The 26,725-nt window shown below is 45.6% G+C and overlaps 1 protein-coding gene across 1 annotated transcript in view; it reads right to left on the reverse strand.

Moving 5' to 3' along the window:
* Positions 1-13,887: 13,887 nt before the first annotated feature.
* Itpr2 (inositol 1,4,5-trisphosphate receptor type 2) overlaps positions 13,888-26,725 on the reverse strand; it is a 419,948-nt gene continuing 407,110 nt past the window's right edge. The window contains exons 56-57 of the mRNA XM_006986630.4: positions 17,832-17,993; positions 13,888-17,295 (exon numbers count right to left, since the gene is read on the reverse strand). Of these exons, the coding sequence (XP_006986692.1) occupies positions 17,209-17,295; positions 17,832-17,993 (249 nt within the window). The 3' untranslated portion in view covers positions 13,888-17,208. The remainder of the gene's footprint in view (positions 17,296-17,831; positions 17,994-26,725) is intronic.

The raw sequence follows: 26,725 nt of genomic DNA on the forward strand, positions 1-26,725 counted from the left end.
CCTTCGCCCTATATAATTGAGAGGCCACTGGAGACTCCCAGGGAAGCAAGCCCTGGGGTTTGCTTATGTGGTGGGCATTGGCAAGGCCATGGATAGGAGCAGGTGACCCATTAGGATGTGAGGTGGTTGTGGCTAGAGGAGGCTTGCAGCAGGGAGGCTGTAGGAAGCCCGGTGACTTCAGAGGGAGCCACAGCAGGGCCACTGGTATATTGATGGTGGGATGAGACAGCGAATGGCACCTTCAAGGTCATCGCCTAGGCCACCGAAGACTGAAGCTGTTTTCTAAGATGAGTAAGCATGGGGTGAGAGGCGTCGTGGTGGGTTTTCACTGCTGCTGTGCTGTGTTCTACAAAGTCATCTAGAAAACTGGCTTAGCAAGAAGGGAACTGACGCACAGGGTGAAGTTCCCACGAGAGACGGCCATTTTTTTTTTGTCAGATTATCAACCGCTTTTTTTATGTGCGTTTCTGTTTAAAGACCCTTTGTTGAATATGTATTGTTGATTTATTAACATGGAACTTTGCCAGCAACACTGTAGCCTGAAGGTGTGTGCCTAGTTCACGTATTTTCTTTGTCAGGCAAATCTCTGCTTTCTTGAACTAAGGGACATGAGTGCAACTTTAGGGACAAAGTGCAATGTCTAGGGAGCATTTTAGACAGTAAAACCACCAACCAAAAGCACCCAAAATACACAAAAAATGTAGCAGTAAGTACAAGCGAAATAAATGTGAGGGGATTCTCCCATGATGACAGCTAGCTGAAGCATAAGATGGAACGCCGCCTCACGGAACCACAGCTTGGACATGCAGGTCAGGTGACACAACCTTTGGGCAGCTCCATGCATGTCTGAAAATGATTATGAGAGTGTCATGGGTCTTGATTTGGGGTCACAAATGCATTTTAGTGAGTAGGCAAGTTTGCAAATGTGGAATGCATGAATAATGGGGAATTGCTGAATTCGGATGGGAGAGCCGTTGAACTGTGTGGAGATACGAAAAATGAAATGTGGTCCAGGGGACTTCAGGAGACTTTGATTTGGGGATTATTGATCTCGGTGTATAGCTAGCTGGAGAGAGGGTGAAATTTACGGATTTCAAAATAAAAATAACAATAATAATAAATTTTTTTAAAAGGAAGGAAGAGTTCCAGAGATGGGCTTAGGGATGCTCCAGCAAAGGAAAGATGGAGCGCACAGTGGGAGAGAGCAATGGATCACGAAAGCGTTGATTCAAGAACGAAGAGCTTTGAGTAGGTCAAATGCTGTTGTAGAATCTAGTCTAATGAGAGGTAACATGGGGGGGCGGTTCATAGTTTTATTTGGGATCGAAGCGTGCAAGGTCTGACTGAAGCTTTGGAAGCACAGATGCAAACTTCCCAGGAGTTTGGACGTAAAGGAGAGACCAACTGTAAGGCATGAAGCAGAAGGAACAAGGGAGAGAGCTCAATGGTCTAAGTGATTGTCATTCAAGCCTGAGCATTGGAGTTTGGATCCCTAAAACCTGTGAACATGTTGGTTGGGTGTGGTGGCCAGTGTGTACTTCTAGCCTTGGGAGATGGCGGGATCCCTGGAGCAGACTGGATACCAGTACTACCCATGTAGGTGAGCTTTGGGTTTGATTGAGAGACCCTGCTCCACCAATGAGTAAGGTGTGTGTGTATGGGGGGGGATGATCCCTCATATCAACCTGGGGCCTCAACACCCAAGTGCTCTCACTACGTGGGCATTACCTCCCTACACCTGTATCCATACACACCTGCAAAATGTGCATACATCCACACACACACCACATGCACACTACACACACACCATACACACACCACACACACCACACACACACATGCACACGCACACTCACACGCACACGCGCACACACGAGAAACATGGAAACAAAAAACAAAAGAGAAGGTGGAGAATGATGTAGGAATGTAGGATCGGGAATTACTTTTAGAGGGACTATGAAGCATATGTGTTGGGGAACAGACCCAAATGTCCACAGAGAGGAGGAAGAGTCAGCAGATGGTCTTCTGTGACTATGGTGACTGCTTTAACTTCGCATCAAGTGCATGCTGGGAGTATCCTCCCTCATCTGTGGGTGAGGCCAAATGAGGTCGGTCGCTCTTCACAGTCACACAGTGAGTGCATGACAGAATCAGGATACAGATGTGACCCTTCTGGTCCTGGAGTGTGTGGCTCCACGGCTGTCACTTGAGAATGCAGTCAACACCCAGGATGGTTACCTGGTACCCACCTGTCACTCAGTCACTCAGCCAGGCTGGACGCTGAGGGGGGTGGCGTGAAAGCCCAGACTCCCCGCTGTCTTGGAAACATCACACTCTGCCCACAGAGAGGCTGAGGAGAGAAATGGAGCCACGGCTGAAGTAAAGCTAAAATCAGGGTAATTGCTAATACCTCTGCTTTCAGAGTATGTCTTACCTGCAGAAGACCATGGGGCCTCCTCTGAAGCACATGGAAATAGAATTCATTCCTTAGGGTCATTCCAAATCAAGAATTTAATTAATCTTCCCATAAGCCTCTGTTCCCGTTCTGATCCCAGGTAGGAGATTTCTGAGGAAACAGTTTAGCTTTGCTCATCTACAGTGTGTGCAGCCTGGCCTTCCCTTGGACCCTGTCTACAGGAGCTCAATAAATCACTGTTGTTAAACAGAGCAATGTGTCCCCCTGACACCCACATGGCCCTCTTGCTTTATTTTAAAATATATCAACTCACTTACCACCACTGAGATTACTTGTAATGTGTTTGGCACATCCAATCTCAATAGCTCAATGAAAATGTCATAGGGAAGTCAGGAAGATGGGGAGGGCTGGCAGTGTGAATGGCTGGCTTGAAAAGTGTACCCCAAAGACACCTGCTCAGAAGAGATTCCAGAAACAGACTCTGCTGGCAATTTGGGAAATAAATTAGACTACATGGAAATAGCTCTTTTATTTATAATTTTTCAAAACATCCATCCCCATGCTTTTGTTATTGTTTTGGTTTTAGTTTTGGTGCTGAATTTAATCCAGGGCCTTTCACATGCTAAGCTGCTACAGAGCTAAATCCCTAGCCCTATTTTATTGTTTGTTTTGGTTTTTGAGGCATTCTTGCCCTGACTCCCTGGTAGACATGGTGTTCACTATATAGCTCAGCCTGTCCTCAAACTTACTGCAATACCCCTGCCTCAGTTCGGGGATGACTGGCCCATGTTACTGCACCATGCTTGAATCTTTTTCCTCAGGGAACCTATGCACTCTCCCAAGTTTTGCTTTAAAAAACAAACAAACAAACAAAAAACCCTAAAAAACAAAAAACAAAAAACAAACGAACAAAAAACCCTAGGGCCTCTATGGAGCCCTAGCTGGCCTGGAACTTGTTATGTGGAACAGGTTACCCTTAAATTGACAGAGATCCCCTATGTCTGCCTCATGGGTGCTGGGATTAAAGGTTTGGCCTAGCATTGGGGATCTGACTAGCGTCTCTGATTTTCAGTGAAAACCTTTGTTCTGGAAAGCATTCCTGTTACTGGATTAGGACTTCTGGAGTTGATGGCATGGGTGTCCTGTTCATTCCACACAGTGTGATTCTGTGCTATTAAACCATCAGTTCTGGCTTTGGTGGGTCTGCGGACCCAGAGGACGAAGTCCCCATGAAGGAAAAGGCAGCCGCAGATGGTGCTGGGCCTCTGCTATGCACTAGCTGTGCAGTAAATAGAGCTGCTGGTGGAGACTCGGGGTTCCTGGTCTTTAAAAGTGGGGTGTTCTGAAGCACCCACTTTTAAGGTTGCCAGGGTGGTTAGAGTGACATTGTTAGTCCAAACCCTTAAAGCCCAGTGAAACCTTGGTCCTAAGGGAGTCAAGGCGTGTTGTGGTGGCTGTTTCTCCACTCGGATGTTCCTGTGGCTCACTGGGTGCCCCTCTGCTGGCATATTTACACTGAAGTCATCTGATGCTGACAATACAGAGACAGGACACCACAGTGGACATAGTCTGCCTCTGCAGCTACACACTGTACTTGGCTACTCCTCGGAGTGCCTTGGCTTAGCAGGTCACAGATTCCCGATCTAGAATGTTCTCTGCCTGGTAATGGATGTTTACCATTTCTCCCAAGGTATGTTCTGTGATGACTAATACTGATGATCAGTTTGGTAGCATCAGAAATCACCTAGAAGACAGACCCGCTGGGCATACCTGTGAGGGGGTTTCTAGACCGGGTGGGAATTGAGGTGGGAAGACCCACTCTACCTGTGAGTGGCACCACTCCAGAGCTAGGACCCTGGAGTAAATGAAAAGGAGAAAGTGAGCTGAGCACCAGCATCCATCTCTCTCTGCTTCCTGACTTTCCTTCCCAGCCATGACTGGACAACAGCCTGAAATAGTGAGACCAAGCAAATCTTTGCTTCCATGTCATAGCACTGAGGAGAGCAATATGAATCTTAATGTGACATTCAAAACTCCCCCGCCCTGATAAAGTCCAGTCATCATGTCTCATCAGTGCTGCATGTGTCCGTGTGTCTTCTGCGGGTCATTACTGCTCTGGGATAAGGCAAGATAACCTCTTTAGAGGGACCTTTGGGCATCGACCTCACAATCATCTTGGTGCTTAAAACCTGACTGGGAATGAAGAGCTGACAGACACATGAACAGGAAAGCTGGAGCCAGGCAGGATGTACTGTCTGACGAGGCTGCACAATTGCAACCGGGAACCTCATGAGTTTATCATGCACAGCAGGGGGGTGGGGGTGGGGACCTAGCTGGGGGAGAACCTAGCTAGTTGGCAGCAGGTGTCTTTGAGCAGCATCCTCAGGCTACAAACATCTGGGAGAAGGAAGCTGCAGTTACTAATTTTTGCACACATTGGTCGATTGCTCATAAACATTCATACTTGCACACACCGTTAACATTCACACTCGGACCCAAGAAAGGCTTTGCCAATTCCAACCCTGACCCATATGGGTAAGGCTTTGCCAACTTCCCATGGCTCTGAGGCCTCCATCTTTGACATGGCTGCCGCATGTCAAACAATACACACTGACCTAGAACTTCACTCTCGCAGGGCTTCCTCGGCTCCCCCACGCCTCTGTCCAATCCCTCAAACAGCTCACTTCTCCGCAGATGGCTCCTTCCCTTCTAGCCCACCCCCCACTCTGCCTAGACTCTAACCCCCAGTGTAAAGGCTTCAGCTGTCCTCTCGCTGCTCCTGGAGTAAGACTCTGGAATCACTTCACAGCCTGCCTCAGTGCCCCGAGGACCTACCAGCCACGTCTGAGCTCACCAACCCCACGAGAACATCTCTGTCCTTTGTTTCTATGCCTGCTTTCATTCTTCCTGTGACATCAATGTGTCCCTCCCCGAGCCCTCTCCTTGGCCCAAGGGGACATTCTACATTCACCTTCGGCTGTTCAAGTGTCCCTCAGTGCTGAGATCCCATGGCACCTTCCATACTTTGACCATTGTTTTTATTATATCATGCTGGATATATTTTTAGTTTGCCATATCCTTGACATATGAGCTCCCTGCAAACTGAGGTGATGTTTTGTTACATTTGAGATCCCAGTGCCTAGCTCAGTGCTGGACATCTGATGGCACCCGAATCTCATGTTGGATAACTGCTGGCCAGTTTTGTGTCTGGTTGACACAAGCTAGGGGCATCTGGGTAGAGGGAACCTCGGTTGAGAAAATGCCTCCAGATTGCCCTGTGGTCAAATCTGTGGGACAGGTTCATGACTGATGTGGGAGGGCCCAGTCCACGGTGGGTGATACCACCCCTGGGTAGGTGGTCCTAGGTTCTATAAGAAAGCAGGCTGAGCTGGGCAACGGTGGTGCACGGCTTTAATCCCAGCACTCGGGAGGCAGAGCCACCATTTTAGTGAGTCTGTGGACAGGCACCCAGCATGGGCAGGCGGTGGGAGGACACTCTTCTGGGTCGCACACTGCGAGTCACACACATAACCACACAGAGGAAGGAAAGATGCGGGAAGCTGTCCATCTGACTATATTCCCGAGGGCTCTCTACTTACAACACAATCACGCTTCAAAGACTCCATGAGCGAGGCATGGTGGCATGTGCCTGAGTACCAGGTGAGGTAGTAATAGCACTTTGAGTCTAGAAGTTCAGGGTCAGACCAAGCAACATAATTAAGCCCATTTCTGAGGGAAGAAGTCCTGTCTTCTGATGTCACAGTGCCGGTGGTTATATTAAACACATGAATTGAGTGGATGGAGGCACCTGTATTTGTCTTCCTGAACTCCTTGTGTTCGTCAGTGGGATCTGGGGGAAGGATGGCCAACTGTCATGGTTCAGATCCCTGCAGGTCTTTTTGAGAACTTTTGACAAAAATGTGTTGGTTTTGTCATATTAAATAGGAGATAATTAGGTATTCACCTCTTGGGAAGGTTGGGAGATTTAGGGGTTAAATCACACACAGTACTTACAGGAAGGCCTGGCCCCGGGTGTGCACAGAGGGCCTGGGTGTGCACAGAGGGCCTGCCCCCTGCTTTTGGTTGTGCCAGGATGGATGTGAGTCCTCTTTGAACTTCTCTCTGGTCAGCTCCCTTCTCTCTGTCCCAGAATCTGTGTCTTGCCCTAACACCACCTGGCTTCATAGTTGTCCCCAAATCTGTACCGCTCGGAAGTTACTAAGTTCTTTTAAGATAGCCCAATATTTAGTTTTGCTTCTGAAATATTTATTCCATGCTTGCCACCCCCTGTCCAGAATATAATGTGAGGCACAAAACTGATGTCTGTGCTGGCTAGTTTTATGGCAAGTTGACGTAAGTTAGAGTCAGCTTCAGTTGAAGAAATGCCTCCATAAGATCTGGCTGTGAGCAAGTCTGTAGGCATTTCCTTAATTAGTGATTGATGTAGGGGCCCAGTCCATTGTGGGTGGTGCCATCCCTGGGCTGGTGGTCCTGAGGAGTGCTGTAAGAAAGCAGGCTGAGTAAGCTATGGGGAGCAAGCCAGTAAGCAGCACTCCTCCATGGCCTCTGCATCAGCTCCTGCCTCCAGGTCCCTGCCCTACTTTAGTTCCTGCCCTCACTGCCTTTGATGGTGAGCTGTTCTATGAATCTGTGAGTGAAATAAACCCTTTCCTCCCCCACTTGCTTTTGGTCATGGGTGTTTTATCACAGTGACAGCAAGCCTAACTAGGACAGAAACTGGTACAGGAATCTTGGGGTACTGCTGTGACAGACCTGAGCATGTTCAGAATCTTGGGGTACTGCTGTGACAGACCTGAGCATGTTCAGGATCTTGGGGTACTGCTGTGACAGACCTGAGCATGTTCAGGATCTTGGGGTACTGCTGTGACAGACCTGAGCATGTTCAGGATCTTGGGGTACTGCTGTGACAGAGCTGAGCATGTTCAGGATCTTGGGGTACTGCTGTGACAGACCTGAGCATGTTCAGGATCTTGGGGTACTGCTGTGACAGACCTGAGCATGTTGTTTTGGGGAAGTATTGTTGAAGGACTTTGGAACTTGAGGCTAGAAAAGTCACTGAGTGTTCAAAGTTCAGTGAGCTAGCTGTTCTGTGGGTGCTTGGAAGAGAAGATGTTGAGAGGAAGGCAGAAGATGAGGGCCTGGCTTGTGGGGCTCCAGAGGGAAGTCTGAGAGTCACTTAGAGATTCTCAGGACCATTTTCTGTTTTAAGATTCTGTGGTTCTGGTCAGCTGGGGCTGAGAATCAGCTGTGATTGACCAGAGACCGACGCCACGAAAGGAAACCCCTTGTTTTAGTGGGATGATTGATGCTGCTCAGCTGGAGCTGAAAAACAGTGGTGATTAAGAAGAGACCAGGCTCACTGAGATGCTATCTTCTGGGAAGTGTTTTCTGAGAGTCAGTATACACGAAGATGTGTTCCAGAGACCGCCAAGGTTGTACCCTGAGCTGGCAGCTGACCTTGGTAATGTAAGAGTCACCAGGTGGTACTGCTTTTGAAGGCATGGAGAGGTCATGAAAAGCAGCAGAGGGCTGACACTGTGACAGGCCAAGAGAGGCCATTGAAGATGCAGCTGGAGTAGCAGTGGAAGACCCAGGATTGGAGGGGTCATGGAGAGAGGGGTTGATTCTTGGAGCCCAAGAGAGGCTATTGGTGAAAGTGCAGCCCAGTGGCCACAGAGATCCCTGATTTTGGAAATGCTAGTAATGTCAGAGACAACCAGAAATAGCAGCAGTGAAGGGGACCCACCCCAGAGCCTGGAAGACAAACTTTGTGCTACAGAGGGTAGAGCCAGAGAAGTGAGCCACTTAAGCCCTTTGGAGGAGCCCAGAAAATCATGAGTCAATCCCAGATATGAGACATAATGCTATTTACACTATTGGAGTTTGGCTTTGCTTTGATCTGATTGTGTTTGTGCTCTGGCTCTTCCCTGAAGTAAGAAAGCATTTAACTTATTTTTTTTTTTATAAGAACCTGCCCACAGTTGAGAGACAATGTATTTTTTAAAGACTTTGGATTTTAAAAGATACTGAATTTTTAGGTGTTTGCATTTTCCCAAAAAGACAGTGGAACTTTTAAGTTTACAAAATGTTTTGTATTGTGATGTCTTTATTAATGTGCAATCTTGGGGATAAACAAGAAAGGAAAAGTTATGGCTTAACAGTGATGTGTTTATGTGTCAAGCTGACAAGAGGTCAGTTGTGCTGTGTGATTTTTTGTCAACTTGACACAAGCTAAAGTCTGTGGAGAGGAGGAAGCCTCAACTGAGAAAACACCTCCATAAGATGGGGCTGTAGGCAAGCCTGCAGGGCATTTTCTTAACTGTTGATTGACTTGGGAGGACCCAGCCCATTGTGGGTGGGGCCACCCCTGGGCTGGTAGTCCTGAGTACTAAAACCCAGCTGAGCAAGTCAGGTGGAGCAAGTCAGTAAGCAACTGTGACACCTACCTCCAGGTTCCTGTCCTGCTTAAGTTCCAGCCCTTAACTGTTTTTGATGAACTGTTATATTGAACTGTGAGTGAAATAAACCCTTTCCTCCCCAGTCATCATTGACCGTTAGCCAAATATGGCCCAATAGAAAAAGGGCAGCACATCATGATCACTGTTCTCCAAGGAGGGTTTTATTTCCTTTTTCCCAGGGGTGTTTTGAAGTTGGCTTCCATTCTCCATATATAGCTCACTTGATTTTTATTTTAACTTGAGGCAAATAATGGAGCAGCTCAAATCAGATATGAGACAGTAGAGTCAGAACAGTCAGGGAGACTTAAGACCTTCCCAGACTCAACATCACCCCATGTTTGTGGCCAGTTTGAAGCTCATTCACTGAGGCAGCCCAAGGTTGTGGTGAGTAGAGTACTAAGATTATTCCTCGATGATAATCCTTGTCGACTCTTTGTAATGCAGTGTGTTTATTAGCGACATGGTTATGGGTATGTGTCCACCCATTGGATAGCTCAACTATCTGGTTTAGAGAAGGGGTACATGGTGATGTCTGTTGAACTAATGGGACAGTGTTGAGATTGTTGAATGACACAGGAAGTGTGTGTGCAAGGTGTCTTGAAACCCCAAAACTGAAGCCTCTAGGAGATGAGTTTACATTCGTGATGCTAATATGTTCTCACCTGAGACATCCAGAGCTTACACTACCCATAATCCCTGATGTAGCCTAACTCAGTGGTCTACCATACACCCGAGGCATTGGCGAGACCCTTCAGCCTTCTCTCTAACCCTCAGTGGCATACCCACCATGGAAGACTGACTTCTAAGTTTGGCTGAAATTTGACGCTTTATGATACCCCCTCCTAAGTGGGTCTATTCAGTGCCACCTCCCTATTGCCCTAGATCAGGGCTGTCTGGGGAAGACCATTTCCCTACTTCCTGTTGCCTGAGGTAACTTGATACATTTAAGTCCTGGTGATCTGCATTCAAGTGTCCAGAATGCCATCCTGTAAAGCTGGCTACCGTTTCCACAGAGTCTAGAGATTCTGGGAGTCAGATGCAGCCTGTAGGTTTTTATTCAGTGTATGGAGATACACGGTACCCAGTTGGCTATATCATCTTTTCTAGCCAAGAGATGGAACTGTCTTATCAAATACTAGAGCCTGGCATATCTCAACTTCCTTTTGAAGCATTTGTGCATGTGTGTATGAATGTATATGTGGGCACAGGCAAGCCGTGGAGTGTATGAGAGGTCAGAGAATGCCTTCCAGCAGTTAGATCTTGCTTTTCATGTGGTCCCAGGTGTTGAACTCAGCTCATCAGGCTTCCTGGCAAACACTTTACCTTTTGAACCATCTCACAGGCAGCCACTGGCTTCCTACTGAAAACCATAAAACCCACGGAGTTGTGGCATATCTGAAAATGAAGTGCAGAATATGCCACAATCGTATGCAACTAGTAACCATGGCTGAAGCTAATGAGGTCTACTGACAATCGACTGATCACTAGCTGTTGGCTAAAATTGTGGCAAGATTCTTGCTTCTCTCAACCTCTGCTTCCTGTAACATCACAGGAAGGAACCAGGCCTGGCAGAGAGGAAACACAGATAGAAAGGTGCAGAGAGAGAGACAGGGAAACATGGCGCCGCCTTATAAAGGCCAGGACGCACCTGCGCACACAGGCTCACACGCAGAGATCACGTGGTCACGTCCTTGTGACTACATGACCTCGTAACCATGAGGCATGGGCCACACAGGATGTATGACCTAGAAATGACTAGACGGAGATGACTAAGTGTCTCACCGGGCATGCACAACCATGGGCGTGGTCGGAATTCCTATCAATACAAGCTTCAGTTAAGTTTTCGGTGCCTTATATATCTGCATTAGTGTGGTGGTTGAGTAGGAACGGCCCCCATAAGCTCCTAGATTTGAGTGCTTGGTCACCAGGGAATAGTGCACCTTGCCAGGGGTCAGTAGGGGTGGCCTTGTTGGAGGAGGTGTGTCACCAGAGGTGGGCTTTGGGGTTTCAAATGTTCAAGCCAGGCCTGGTATCTCTGTCTTCCTGCTGCATGCAGATCCAGATGTAGAACTCCTAGATCCTTTTCCACACTGTGTCTGCCTGCATGCCACCATGCTTCCCACCATGCCGATAGTGGACTAAACCTCTGAAGCTGTAAGCCAGCCCCAATGAAATGCTTTCCTTCAAAGGAGTTGCTGTGGTCATGGTGTGTCTTCACGGCAGTAGGACAGTGACTAAGACAGTTATCTAGGCTGAGTTTTGAAACAAGTTATAAGCCCCAAATATAATTTCTTTAACAACAACAACAAACCCAAGAGAAAACCCCTTCCATTTCTGTGCTCAGTGGTGAAAGCTCGTTTTGTCTTCAGGGCTCTGAGGTTTAGGCTGGTTTGTCTTGGCCACTGTGGTTGGTGCAGTAGGCAGGAGCTGGAAGTAGCATAGGACAGCTGCCACAGTTTGTCCGTTGCACTTGTACCCATTGGTCAGAATTAGCCAAGCTGCATGCTGGGAGGTGAGCGGTATCATGGTATTAGCTTCCTTTCCAGTTGCTGTGATAACTGTCTTGTTTATTGTCACTTGTAGTTCCAGCTTCTGGACCATCACAGCAGGGAAACCACAGTGGCTGGAGCTTGAGGAAATGGGTCCTACCACGTCCATAATCAGGAACCAAGAGCAATGACTGTATGCATGCTTTCTCCTCTCCCAGCCTAGGGAATGGTACCACCCAAAACATCTTCCCATCTCAACTAATGCAATCAATGAAACACCCCTTCCACATGCCTGGCCAACCTGACCTAAACATTCCTTCATTGAGACTCTATTCCCAGGTCATGCTAGACTGTCAATTAAAACGAAGCATCAGTCATTGTTAGTGGACATGAAATCTAGGGGAGTGATGATTTGGGGTTATGTGAATTTAGCCAAGCTGAAGTAACACCTGCTAGATTTCCCTTGTTTGTAAGGTTGTTTACAGGAGATATTTTCATAAAGTTTGGATAATGGATGGCACGAAGCAGTGGTCACTTAGTTTGGAAGGAGCAGGTGACAGGTGTCCCAATGGCTTACGCTAGTCTCTTGGCTCACATGCTGGCTGTCAACTGGCCTTGGGCTCTCCAGGCCTCAGTGGACCACCTCCTTTGTTACCCTCTAGTCCTGGGCTGGAAGCACAGGAGAGTCCATGGGGAGGGTGCCAGCTTCGTTTTCACGTCACCTACACGACAGATGCAAACTCTAGTTTGCCTTCCTGATCTGCAGCTCGTCCTGAATCTCCTCTGCTCCAAACCCAGGCCTTTTGGCCATCTGCCAGCCTCACTGACTGACAATGGCTTTGGACCCCCTGTCAGGGCCAGATGCATCAGCCTGCCCTAAAGTTTATCACCCTCATATTACCTATGACGTCTAACCCTACAATAAATCTCTCAGGCCATGTTATCCATAGTTATTTTGGTTCTCTGCTAAGACAATAATTAGTATTCATATGTTATATAACCAGACCTTATTTTACAGTATGACAAAGAATTTTATTTCATATACTGCAGAGAGGACGAGATATAAAGCATTTGAGTCATGTTAAAAGAAGTGAGGAAAAAGGTGTCGATGTACAAAAAGGAGTCTATGGTTGCCCAAAATGAAGATTTTTAATAACACAAAGCCAAAGGCAGGGGTTAGAGCAGAGAGTAGCTTCAGTAGCTTGCCTCTGTTACAAACAAGTTCCATGAGCCAGTCCTGATGAAGGCGGTGGACCAGGGAAATCCTTATTTGTGAGGCTTTTAAGTAAGATTTGCCTGAAGCACCAGTGAAACAGAACATGCTAGATGCAGTGAGGCACCCCTTTAATTCCAGCGCCAGGGAAGCATAAGCTGCGAGATCTGAGTTTGAAGCTGCTTGGTCTACATTGTGAGGTTCAAGCCAGCTAGGGCTACAAAGTGAATCCTGCCCCACCCCCACCCTCCATACCCCCCCTCCAAAACAAAGACAAAAACCACCAGAGGATTTCAGTAAGACCTATTCCTGTCTTGGTTGTCTGTGTGCCACAAGACTCTTAGGATGCTGTGGCCTCTCCAGTGGTGGGGGAGGGCCACAGGAGACACTGTTGCCTAGCTTCTAGCCTGGGGTTATTTTATGAACACAAGTCCTCCTGAGACTTCCTCAAAACACGCAGTCGACCAGACAAAGGCTGTGGCCTGAGACTTGACCACACCTCCCTCTGCCTGCACAGTCCTCCTGTGGGTGCCAATCCCTCTCACTGGAAGAGGAACTCACTTCCCATCCTCCCCCAGCCGCCTTTCCTCTGACTGGAGCAAATCAAAGCAGGCCTTGCCACACTGCTTCCAGGAACTGGAAAACACGCACAGCAAAGCACTCTATTCATAGACTGCATGTGATTCACACCACCCGGGCGACTTCAGCTGGCAGAGGCTGAGTTTTGTCCTGAGACAGTGGTTCTCAACCTTCCCAAGGCTACAGCCCTTTAATACAGTTTTTCATGCTGTGGTGATCCCCAACCAAAAAATCATTTTGTTACTACTTCATAACTGTAATTTTGCTACTGTTATGAATTGTAAATGTCTGATATGCAGATGGTCTTAGGAGACGCCTGTGAAAAGGTCGATGGACTCCCAGGTCAGAACCCACAGGTTGAGAACATTGGATATAAGAAGACCTGTCCTTGGGGACAGCAGATATTAAGACTGAGAGATCCCAAGATGGCCAAAGGATCTGACTCCACAGAGTGCTTCTGGGAATCTAAAGTGTAGATACATTAGAACCTGTGAGAAAACTGAAGATTAGGCCAGTTCCCAATAAACCCTGGGCTCACTGGGTCACCTGGGTCCATATACTCTCAAATAACCCCAGGCTAGAAGCTAGGCAACAGTGTCTCCTGTAAGACTTTTTTTTTGTCTCTTGCTATGTAAATAGCAATAATTATGATGCCCTTCCACATCAGTAGCTATTTTTCAGAAACATGGCAAGAAATGAATGAGGCACACATAAGATGAAAATTCTTTTTATTAATATTAACTAATAAGTTATGCAGCCTTGACAGCATGCTCATATCACCTTTTTAAAAGACAGTATAGACATTTTCTCTTGCCAGAGGAAGGAGAATCCACTTTCAAGTCTGTGGGAACACTCCAGCTGGAGGTGACCCTAGAGCTGCGTGCCGAGTTCAGCTTGGGTTTAGCACTGTGCTGTCTCCTACATGGCAGTTTTATCAATCCTGATGTCAAAGGCAGCAGCAGATGAGTGGGTAGAGGGCCTAAGTGGCCTCCAGTATTTTCTAAAATCTGGAATTGGCTATCAAATTTTGAAAATAGAGAGCTTAGCAAGGCTTACACCACCTCCCCACCCCTGCTCAGGGCAGGAGCCTCAGGGATGCGCACAGCTCAGCTAGCTCTTCACCTGGCTCCCGCAGCCATGTGTCTGGGTTGAAGAGGCCTGCTCCCTCCATGGCTAACTGCACTGCATCTCACACTAGTTTGGAAGGGGTCTCCAGGCCAGAACATGGCAATAAAGCTTTGAAACAGCTGTCGAGTAACCATCTTCCGGTGGTTACTCTTCCACACGGTGTGGCTATCTGCATGTTTATGGTTCTGAGTTGTGAAGTCATCTCTCCTAAGCATTGTTTACCTACTCAATCTACTGGATCCCTGAAGCTGAGCTCTGCCTGCTCCTTTCGGTTAGATGGCATCCTGGGAAGTAAAGTCTTCATCAACAACTCCCAGACCTCCTTACTCAGTCCCAGGGATGGAGTCACACTACATTACAGTTTGTAATTCAATGACAGCCGAAAGCCTGAGCTGTGAGCTGGAAATACAGGGATCACAGTATCAGCTCTGATTTGAATGAATTAGCTTCCTGAAATTATCAACAGCCTACCAAATAGTGTGATCTTTATCCACAGGGAAAAGAAACAGTAGATTTAGGAAAATAAGCCCTTTTGTAAGTTAACTTTCTAAAGAGTAGAAAATACCATCTTTGCATGTAGACAACTGGTCAATATTATCTCTCTAGACAGTGTGGATCTCTACTCTTATACAATGGTTTTAATTAGAAGATATCCTTCATTAAACTCAAGCCTCAGAATGGAGCCCACAGGGGAGCAAACCCTCTGTAAATTAAAAATACTATTCAGTGGAAACTGTGACTTTTAACCAATATGGATTTTAATAACCTAAATATTAAAAAAACCCTCCCTAGCATAGAAGTCAGAGGTGACTGTGTTTTTAATATTGCTATATACATATGAGAATACCAAGTACACTCAACTTCAAACAATCCAGTTGCATTAACAAACACACATAACAAATGTAAACTCTTACCAGACATCAAATTTCCTGTTTTAATATCTTTATGAATTCAATGTCCTAGAAGGTGCCTTTTGTTTCATTTGCTTTTTTAAATTTTGTTTTATAATATTTAATCTTGCAGAGAGGAAAGAAAGAAAAATGCAGCTGAAAAACAATAATCGACATAGTGAGAGTCTTATTAGGTGAAATCTCTTCTGGATTTTTCCCACCGGAGAAAATACAGTGTCAGACAGGCAGCTGATGTAAAGGCTCCGACGTTAGGTCACACCACACAGCATACTGTACTTTTATCAAAGACCACACAGCATTGACGGCATTAGGTTTTAAAAATGGCTGCCTTAGTCTAATTTTGGTGACACCACTAGAAAAAAGTTTGTGATTATAGTTTCAAGTTTTAGCAAAGAGTTAAGGGTAACTGCAGCAGATCTCCGACAAGGGTCAAAACAGCTGAGGTCACGGTGTCAGCATCCTCCAACTTCAGGCTGTCCTGTCCAGAGCACTTCTTACTTTAGGCCAGTTTTAGTGTGTGGTGGCTGAGGGACAGTAAATTTAGTGCACCGCACTGGGTCCCCAGGCTACCCCTGTGAAGAAGAAGGCAGGCTCCCAGGCTACCCCTGTGAAGTAGAAGACAGGCTCCCAGGCTACCCCTGTGAAGAAGAAGGCAGGCTCCCAGGCTACCCCTGTGAAGTAGAAGACAGGTCTACTCGGCCTTCTCGCCTGCACAGTGAGTCTACATAGACCCAGGATTTGAATTTTCTTTTTAGGAGCCAACAGCTAAAATTGTATTGAAACACTCTAAAGCTTTAAAAGTTGTAACAAACCCCATGTGGCCTTTGGTGGCTGCGAGTTTAAGGAATCTGGAGGCCCGAGGGTCCATCTGAGAAGCCTGGCTCTGAATGTAGTGTCATGGCTGGCAGTTTTCGTCTCCATTTGGCTCTAATGCCTAAAATAGTCTCCAAAAATAATCTACCCATCTAGGTTATTTTCTCCCTTGCAAGACAACATTAAAACAGTTTGGGGGAAGGAATTATGATCTGCCTACACTTTGAAAAGCTGTTACTGTAACAGCCATAAATATGCCATCGAAATTCTGCACATCCTTATATATTCAATGTCTTCTCAGATTTCCTTCTCATAGCTGCAGGCATAGAAACACTCAGGTCCTCAAGCACCACAAATACAAATCCATGCTTCTAAAAGGCAAAACCACCATAGTAAGTCTCTGTTCATGGTCACGGTGAGTGTTTCCTTTGTCAACACCTGTGTATTGTAATAGCATCTGCACTCAACACTATTCCCCACTCAAGCAGCTCTTTCAGGATCACGTGACCTTTAGCATGTTCTTAGCCATGTTCTATGAACTTCCTCTGTGCAGCCCTGCACAGAATCCTGGAAAAAGCGACTCTGCTCCAGTTATCTTTGCAGTGTGTGAGGTGTGAACTCTAAAGCACCAAGCGTGCAGAGCTCTGAGCCCCTCCTGTTTCATGTCACGAAGAAACTGTCTGATAACACGTAAGGTTCGGAAGCTTAATGAGATATCTTTTTCAACTCCAGTTTTGTTTTTAATCTCTTAAATTTTTTCTTAGTCAGACTCAGCCACCAAAGTGTGGCTTCCTGTCTCTGCCCTGTGTGCTGCAATCCGAAGCAATAAATTCCAGCCAGCCATGACAGAGGCTGCAGTCAGCATGTGAGACAAGTCCAAGGCCAATCGATGGAGCAGAGGGAGACTGCTGCTCCCCACCCCCACTCCCCACTCCCCGCAGTCCGGTCGCTTCCTGCGCCCTGTAGAGTCTGTGCCCTGTGCGGTTTTTTAGCTTGAGTCTTCTCAAGCGTGAAAACACAGTTACGGATTGTTCTGGGAACTAAATGGCTCAGCATCTCAGCACTTGGCTGTTTTTAGCTTTTCAACAATAGCCACTGTTTGCTCCCCCCATCTCCATCCTTCCTTCAGCGATGAGGCAGGCATCTGATGAAAGGCTGGTCACGGCGTGCCCCCATGGTGTCAGTGTGGTGGCATGTGATGGTTCACATGGGGTGTGTTTGACCCGAGGAAGCCCAGCCTCTGCTTGTTCTTCCTTTGTTCTGTCATCTGGGGAGAGAGAGAGAGAGAGAGAGAGAGCGCGCGCCTTCAGCTGCTTTTGTGGATTCTTCCCCCAAGAACCCACTGTCAGGTTCCACACAGGATATATTCACCACAAAAGCATTTATTTTAAAAGGTAAATTACCAGAAATAGAGGTGAGAAGAAAGAGCAACTCGTCTCTCCATGGTTAGGAAACGGGATGTTTGAAACATATCTGTTTCATTCTTATCACTGTTGCTGGAATCATTTAATAGTTACCAAGGGGCCTGGTGATATTATGTCTTATGAGTACTAAGGATATCATATGATGAAAGGGTTGATCAGGACCTTAGCTAGTAATGAATACTACCTTTGCAAGGAGCCAGGCAGGAAATAGGATCAATCACCAAGAGCAAAGGGGTCCCTCTGTCTTTCTGCAGAGTGAGAAATGCCGCACAGCGGGTGGGGGAGTCCCTGGTGCTGAGCTGCCATTGCATGGCACAGGTTAGGAGTTCTCTGGGTTCCCTGCTCACAGCGGTTGGGGCTCTAGCCCCGGCTCACTGACCTGCTCCTTCAGCTCTGCCAGCTGCCCAGACAGCTGCTTCACCAGACTCATGGTGGACTCCAGCTTCTCCTGCAGGTTCCGGATCTCATTTTGCTCACTGTCACCTTCATTGCTGACAAGTGACATGGCTCGCATCCGAGGAAACCAGTCCAAATTCTTCTCCTGAAAGAAAATAAATGCAGAGCCAGGCAGTGAGTGTGCTGGGAGCCAGGGACACTACAAAGAGTATTTCTGGCTATTGAATTTTAAATCAGTGTCTCACTTGGGCATGGTGGTGAACATCTGTAATCCTAACACTCTGGAAGCTGAGGCAGGAGCTGGCCTTGGAGTTCTATATAGTGAATTTCAGGCCAGCCTGGGCTACAAAGCAGGACTATCTCAAATAAAACTCCAAACTCAGTGTCTCTCAGGATATACACCAAAAGATGCTTCTCTGGCCAGGGGCAGGAAGAGGCAGGGTTGGTCCTACGGACTAGGAAAACCTCAACAATGACTTCTTCCAGGCTCCCAGGTGGTCCTGGATGAAGCAGCCTGTGGGCATGCAGTGACTGATGGAGAATGGATCTGATGGCAGCAAGAAGAGATCCAAGCATGTGGAGTGTAGGCGGGGCATAACTGCTCCTGAATCGGAGGTTGGTAGGAGAAAGGTCTCCGCGCCAGCCACCCATGCTGGGTTCTTGCCCACGCCCTCTGCTGAGGTTCTGTACCAGTTCTGTGGCCTCCAGCTCCACGTGGGGACGAGGGGAGAGGAAGGGCACGGCTTGGGGTTATGCGATCTGTCCCCTTTGGAAGCACTGTATTACAGTGGGGGAACTTCCCCAGATGGCAATAGCTGGTGCCACTTCTGCTATTTTCTGGGCAGCCTGGGTGTGTCCCATGTGGTAGACACCCATGTCTCAAAAACTCTGCCTAAGTGGTGAACACCATAGAGTTGATGTGAGTAACTGAGCATATATTTTTCCATCTTCATTCACTCTGTAAATTGTAAGGTGTCCGCCCATCTCCAGCAGGTTAATTCCCCGTGACATAGCTGGGAACCGAAGACCATGGGGTTGTGTTCCCACCTACCCGACTGCTTCTGAGTACCTTCCTGTCACCCTTGCAGGGAGCCTCTTGCTTACAACTCCTTCCCTCCCAGGTTAGTCCCGAGAAAACTGCCTGGGGCTCCCAAGCACAGGGCTGTCAGAGCCCGCTCTTTCTCAAGAGTGCAGTGGGAAGAGGTATCTGTACTGCCATTTCCATCTTGACCTTTCTCATCATTGGCGTGACTTGTTGACACACGGGTGACACATGGTGCCCTATCTCCAGTGGCAGGAAAAAGATTGAGGGTCATCACTTTCTCTGAATTTCAGTGTGAAGATGTATTCAGTGAGTCCTACCCCACCTACAGTCAGGTATTTAGGGATCAAAGTCACACTCGCTCATGTGTGTGTGTGTGTGTGTGTGTGTGTGTGTGTGTGTATCAGAGGACAAATGGCCAGAGTCAGTGCTTTCCTTATACCATGGGTCCTGGGGATCAAACTCAGATCCTCAGCTTTGGCAGCAAGCACCATCCTGGGCCTTGATAGGCACTAACTCTACATCATCCTTTTTCTGCCACAGTGATTCTTAGGATGAATCGTGCAGAGTCCCCGATGTCATCCTGAAGCTGACCAGCTAATCAGTGGGGTGGCTCAGTAGCTTTTGGGCAGTCTGAGCCAGCCGACATCTGAGATGAATGCACCAGAGAGACATCCTCTCTGCCGCTATGAGAGGAGAGCGGGGCTCAAAAACTGCCTTTTGCTCAGAGGCTAAGGTGATCACTTCTTCCTGTCAGAGTCCCAGAGTTTACCAGCTCTTCTTCTGGGGTGGGAAACAGGTGGCCACCAGAGGAGGGATTGTGGGGGAGGAGCCGGGCAGGGAGCGCTGAGGGGATTGAAATGAAGGCTGATGATGTCGTTTGTCCTTTGTGTCTGTGAACAATGTATGGCATTTCAGGGAAATGGGTGGCACTGAGACTATTAAGAGAAATAATCCAGATTCAAATAGATACATTTGAGATCTATAGAGATGAACAGGTTGTTTTCTATCATAGGAGGAATCTAGTTACATTTAGATTCTTACATATCTATGCATGCATACATAAAGAGGAGCTCAGGGACTACAAGAGGGTGAGAAGAGACAGGAAGGCTGTGGGGATAAGAGGATAATGGGACACATGTGACTTGGAAGAAAGGGAGTTCCTCGGGGCAGAAGTGTTGGGGTGTATCAGGTGACACAGGGTCAGATGATATCAGGAGACGAGGGAAGGGGAAGAGAGCCCTTCCAGGATCAGGCGGACAGAAGACAGGTTTGTGAAACCATCTCCACAGAAAGGCTCCTGCAGGCCCCCGGCTGGAGCTCTCATGTCCAAGGCTGCCTGCTTTTGAGGAAACAATGGCAGCTCTCTCTCAGCAGATTCTGCTGGAGCTGCCTGGGCCACGGGACTCTCATTCTCCACTCTGTCTGCATTAGCCCCTTTGTTCACTCACCCCTTTCATAATTCCCGCTTGTAATTCCTGGGCCCGTGCTAGGCACTGGGAAACAATGGAAGCCACACCCAGCATGGGCCTCGCGCTTTTCCAACCCACAGGCGGTCACAGATGACAAAGGCCAGGAGGTGCCAGGGAGGAAGGATGGTCTGTTCCTGTCCTCTGGGTTCGAGTCTCTCTTTTTAGCCCCTTTGGGTATTTCTGGTTACTCTGTTTGACATATTTCTCCCTCTACCTGTCTATCAATTGACCATAATCTGAAATGAAGATATATAGGTAATTTTCCAATGTTTAAAATGAAGAAATGCTGAGATTCCTTGTCCCCTCTCCCTAGGCAGGGAGTCTAGACTTCTACCTCCAATTCCACCCATCTCTGCTGCACGGTCTTCTCTAGGCAGGCACTAGATTTACACTGCCAACTCTACCCGCACCCATAATCTTAAGACTTACCCTCTCCAAGGAGGGTCACTATAACCACATCTGCAACTCCTGCAACAGGCATGAGGATGGCATGCCCTGTGCCTGCCTCCCCTCCCCTCATTCTTCACACAGGGATTCAAAACTAGCATGCCCAACTCCCCTAGTACCTGTAGAAAAGTTCTGACCCTGAAACTTGGCTATGAGCATCTTGTAACTTTACAGGAAGTCTGCTCTGGGCTTGGAAACCTCACTGAGCTCGAGCCGAGCCACATCTACTCGTTTGAACATCAACACTGAATTGCCCAAAGACTGAGCCCTTCACCCCATACAGCTGGTCAATCACCTGACAAACAGGTGTGATGGGTCACAGAACTTCAGCCACCCACTCAGCACAGAAGACAAGATGTCTACAATAAACGCTACCAATGACCTTACTCTAGATGCCCAGATCCCACCTCACACATGAATAACTACAAATTAGTACTGCCATTGTAATGTCCCCTGAGAAAGGTGACTTCGATGATACACAGGATAAGGATTCAAATAGAAAAAAAATTATCAAAGGATTCAAAGAGGAGATGAGTAAATGGCAAATTGAAGACTGCAAAAATATAGTTGGATGAAGTAACTCAAGACATGAAAACAAAATTTAGTAAAGAGATACAATCACTGAAGAAAAGCTAAAATGAAATAAAGCTTGAAAAGAAATTCATGAATTCAAACAAAAAATTCAGAGGAAACTTTCACCAACAGATTGGATCAGGTGGAAGAGAGTATCAGCTCTTGAAGACAAAGAGGAATTGGACCATTCAACTGAAGAAAAGGTCAAATCCCCTCCAAGCCCCCAAAACAGAATGTGTGGGACCTCACTCTCTAAAAATATCAAATCTAGAGAATGATAAGTATAGAAGGAAAAGAAAATATCTTCAACAAAATTATAGAATAAAAATTCCATAGTTTAAGAAAAGAGATGCTCATCAAGGTCCAAGAGACATATAGAACACCAAATCGATAGGACCAGAAAAGAAATTCCCCACATCATATAATAGTCAAAACACCAAACATACAAAACAAAGGATATTGAAAGTGAGAAGAAAAAAATCAAGTCTCATACAAAGGTAGGTCCATTGAAATAATAGCAAATTTTCCAATGGAGACTGAAATCCAGAAGGAACTAGGCCCATGCTCTACAAGCTCTGAAAAACAGTGGATGGCAGTGAAGACGACTGTACTCAGAAAAAGCCTCAGATCTAATTTATAACCACTAATCCTGCTCTAGAGAAGATACTGGAATGAACATTTGTATCTGAAGAAAAGGGTAAACATGTACAGGCAAACACAAATGCAATTCCAGAACATTGAATCACATGAGGATACCATAAAATCAACAAAATGACAGAAATTAATATACTATTCAATAACATCTCTTATTAACTGATAATAAAATTAATTTGGTCTCAATTCCCTAATAAATAGAAACAAACTAACAGACTGGATCAGAAAACAGGATCCATCTTTTTGCTGCCACCAAGAAACATGATTCTGGGCCAGTGACAGATACCACCTCAAGGTAAAGGGTGGGAAAAGGATCCGAGTGGCACAGGGATTCTAATATGTGACAAAACTAACCAGAAGAGACACATAGACATACTTTATCCTCACTCAGGGGAAACCCAACAGGATAGGGTACAATCCTAAATACACATGAACTAAGCACAAGGCACAACATTTCATAAAAGAAAAACTACTAAATTTGAAACCACAGATGAAGCCTGCCACAGTGATGGTGGTGATTTCAATCCCCCATTCTCATGAACATATACGTCATTTGGCAAAAGAAAACTCAAGTTCAATGACATCATAAATCAATAGACCTAACATATCTACAGAACATTCCATCTGAATATTAAGAATATATATTGTTCTTTGTAGCCTATAGGATTTTTCTACAAAACAGACCACATATTAGGACACAATGCAAGTCTCAAAAAATATCAGGAAGCTGAAATCACATTCTGAATTTTATCTAATAACCATGAAATAAAGCTGGATATCAACAATAATGGAAATGATAGAAAGAACACAAAGTTCTAGAAGCTACATAACACACTTCTGAATCAAAATTGGGTAAAGAAAGAAATTGAGAAAGGAATTTAAACTAAATAAAAATGAAAACATCATAGCAAAATCTATAGGACACAATGAAAGCCACCATATGAGGAAAGTTTACAGTATTAAACTTACATAAAATTTTTTTGAGAAATCTCAAACTAAAAGATGCTCCTGAAGGCCCTAGAAAAATAAGAACAAACAACAAAAGAAATAGACTGGAATAGATACTCAAAATCACAGCTGAAATCAATGGTATAGAATGAAAATAAATACAAAGAAACAATGAAACAGAGTTATTTGAAGAGATTGACAAGATTATAAACCCTTAGTCAAAGTAACCAAAAGAATTAGAGAGGAGCCAAATTAATTAGAGAAGAAAGGGAGGCACTACAACAGACACTGGAGAAATCCAGAGGCTAGTTCAAATATACTTTAAAAATCTGCATTCCACCAAACTGGGAAATGTAAGAGAAATGGATGAACTTCTAGATCTATATGAGCAACTTAAATAAAGAAGGAAATGATTTAAACAGACCCAAACCACCTGTTGAGATAGAAGCAGTAATGAAAAATCTCCCAACTAAAAGCACAGGTTAGATGTGGTCATTGTAGAATTCTACTAGACCTTCAAAGAAGAGCCAACACTAATACTCCTCAAACTGACCTATAAAACTACAAAATAAAAAAGGAGGGACATCTGAATTCCTTTCATGAGACACATTGTCCTGATATCAAAAACCAAAGACCCAACAAAAAATTAGGACCAGAATCTTTGCTAAACACAGACATGAAACAAAGCTAATTTAAGAACACATCAAAAAGACTGTCCGCCATGATCAAGTCAGCTGCATCCCAGAGATGCAGGGATGGCTCAATAAACTTAATCCACCACACAAATAGAAAGCACATAATCATCTCTCTAGCTATAGAAAAGGCCTTTGACAAAATCTAATATCCATTTGCAATAAAAATCCTAGAGAAACTAGGTATACAGGGGACAATCTCAGCATAATATAGGTAACATTCAGGAAGCCCATAGCCAGCAACATCCTAAACAGAGAAAAACTCCAAGTCTATCCACTAAAACCAGGGGCACAATCATAGCCCCTGTGCCCACTCCTGTCCAACATAGTGCTTAAAGTCTTAGCTAGAGCAGGAAGATAGAGTGGACACAAGGGTTATGTCAAAGAATCTCTATTTGTAGATATGATTCTATCTGTAAAAGATCCAGAAGACTCCATCGGATGACTCCACCTGATAAATAATTCAGCAAATTAACAAACAAAAATCTGTAGCTTTCATATATACAAACAACAAACGCACTGAAAAAGAAATAAAGGAACTAATACCATCCACAATAGCCTCAAGAAAAGTAAAATATCTTAGAATAAGTATAACCAAAGAAGTGAAATATCTGTACAACAACAACAAAAAAAAATATTTAAGAGACTGAAAAAAAGAAACTGAACAGGATGCCAGCAAGTGGAAAGGTCTCCCATGCTTCTATGTTAATAGGATTAGTATTGTGAAAATGGCCACCCTACCAAAATCAAGCCACATGTTTAATGCAATCTCTATAAAAACCCCAATGAAGCCGCATGGCACTGGAACTAACACAGACTCATCGATGAATGGGCCAGAAATGAGGACTCATCTATAAACCCATACTCCTACACCCACCCAACTTTTGACAAAAGCCAACAAATGCACATTGCAGAGAAGAGAGCATCTTCAACAAATGTTGCTTGTAAAACTGGATGGCTACACTAGACAAATGAAATTCAACCCATATCTTTCGCCCTATAAGAAACCCTCCTCCAAAGGGATTAAAGGACTTCAACCCAAGACCAGATACCCTGAATCTGGCAGGGGAGCAAGTAGGGAATAGGCTTGAGCTCATTGGCATAAGAAAAGACTTTCTGAATAGCTTCCTGATAGTAGAAGGCTTTAATGCCAACAACAAATGGGACCTCATAAAACTAAAAAGTTTCTGTACAGCAAAGGGTACTATTACTCAAATGAAGAGGCAGTCTGTAGATTAGGAAAAAAAAATCTTTACCAGATATACATCTGACGGAGTGCTAATATCTAGAATATACAAGTAACTCAAAAATTAAACATTAAGAAATCCTAACTTTTAAAATGGGGCACAAAACTAAACATTCAGAGAAAATACAAACAGCTAAGAAACATTTAAAAATATTCAACATCCATAGCCATCAAGGAAAAGCAAATTAAATCTACTTTGAGATTTCATTGAAGCCCAGTCAGAATGGCCGTGGTAAAAACACAAATGAAGACAGACGGTGGTGTGGACATTGGGCGTGGGGACACGTGTTCTGTGCTGGAGGACTGCAACCTGGTGCAGCCAATATGGACATAAGCATGGGTGCCTTGAAAGAGCTGAGAATAGATCGCCATGGAGTCCTGACAGACCGGTCTTGTGCAGACATGCGAGGGACTGCAGATCTTGAGATCTCTAGGAAAACTCTCAATGAACTACTACAAATTTTTAAAGGAAAATTAAATTTAAAAAAATAAGTTTTTAAAAATTAATACAGCTTGTTCTTTTTACGAAAACGACCTTAAACACAAGTACTGTATATGCTGTTTTGTTTTGTTTTGTGTTGAAAACAGTTTGTGACAAAACAGCCAGACATCCCCCCCTCCTTTACTTTTTTGCAAGGAATTTTCCTTTTCTCTCTCAGGGAGTGGGGGTGGGGGTGGGGGTGAGGGGTGGGCGAGGGTGGGGGAGGGTGGGGGGTGGAGTTGTTACCTGACCCTAAGCCGGAACTGCAGGCCTGCTGCTTCCTGCAGGGTTCACCTGTTGGTAGCCTAGGACTTCCTCAGCCTGCTCGCTGGCTAACACAGTGGTCTGATTTCACTTTACACGGCACATCTTGTGGTCATGCACATGGCTATTAGATTCCCAGGCTGATGCTGGTTAGTCAATATGAAATCATTTCCTCATTTCACCAAAATGAACACGTGACCACAGGGTAGCCTAAAGTCAGGGAAGTACATTAGCTGCCAGACTCGTAGGCTGCAGGGTTAATCCTCCTAATAACTTAGTGACATGCAGATCTTCTAGAGGTTTCTAAAATGCAAGACTCATAGATGAACTCATCATTTCTGAGATGTTCATTTAGGATCCATAATCCTCTTGCTATGGCTCATTTTTTGTAATCGTCTGTCTGTCTAGGAGACTGGAGGAACAACAGACAGAAGTGAAAAAACAATTTTCTTCCACTGTTAGTATCGCTTAGAGATCACCTGTGTGCTGCTCACATTTGACATTTTCAAGTGATGTTTCCAGTCACGGAGCAGAGCTAGTGTTGTGCAATGGGAGGGCACCACTGGAGGAGATGGGGCAGCTGGGTATTGTCCTCCTCATAGCCCAAATCATCTACTGTATGGGGCAAATGGGTTTCTTTCTCTCCAAGTCTCAGTTTGCTTCTCTGTGAAGCCAGAAGTCTCTCTAGATGTGTCCATACCTTTCCCAGCCTGGCATTTCATGAGCTGTGAATGCAAAAGGCTTTAAAATTCACATTGCTGCAAATAGCCTTGAGCCTGGCAAATGAGCAAGCACATGGAGTTAAGTCTAGAAGCAACGTTGAATCACAGAGCCCAAGCTCAGCGTGTGTGTGTGTGTGTGTGTGTGTGTGTGTGTGTGTGTTTGTGTGTGTGTGTGCACGTGCGTGCGTGCGTGCGTCCAGTACTCAGACTAGAAGGCTGAGTGTCCCGGTGGATGATGGTAGGTATCACTGAACTCACTCCATTTCTGGTTGATTGGAGGGCTCTGGTGCCCCCAGCCCTCTTGATTCAGAATTGACCACAATCTTGGTACCACAT

This window comes from Peromyscus maniculatus, chromosome 3 (assembly GCF_049852395.1).
Source record: "Peromyscus maniculatus bairdii isolate BWxNUB_F1_BW_parent chromosome 3, HU_Pman_BW_mat_3.1, whole genome shotgun sequence".
Taxonomy (NCBI): Eukaryota; Metazoa; Chordata; class Mammalia; order Rodentia; family Cricetidae; genus Peromyscus; species Peromyscus maniculatus.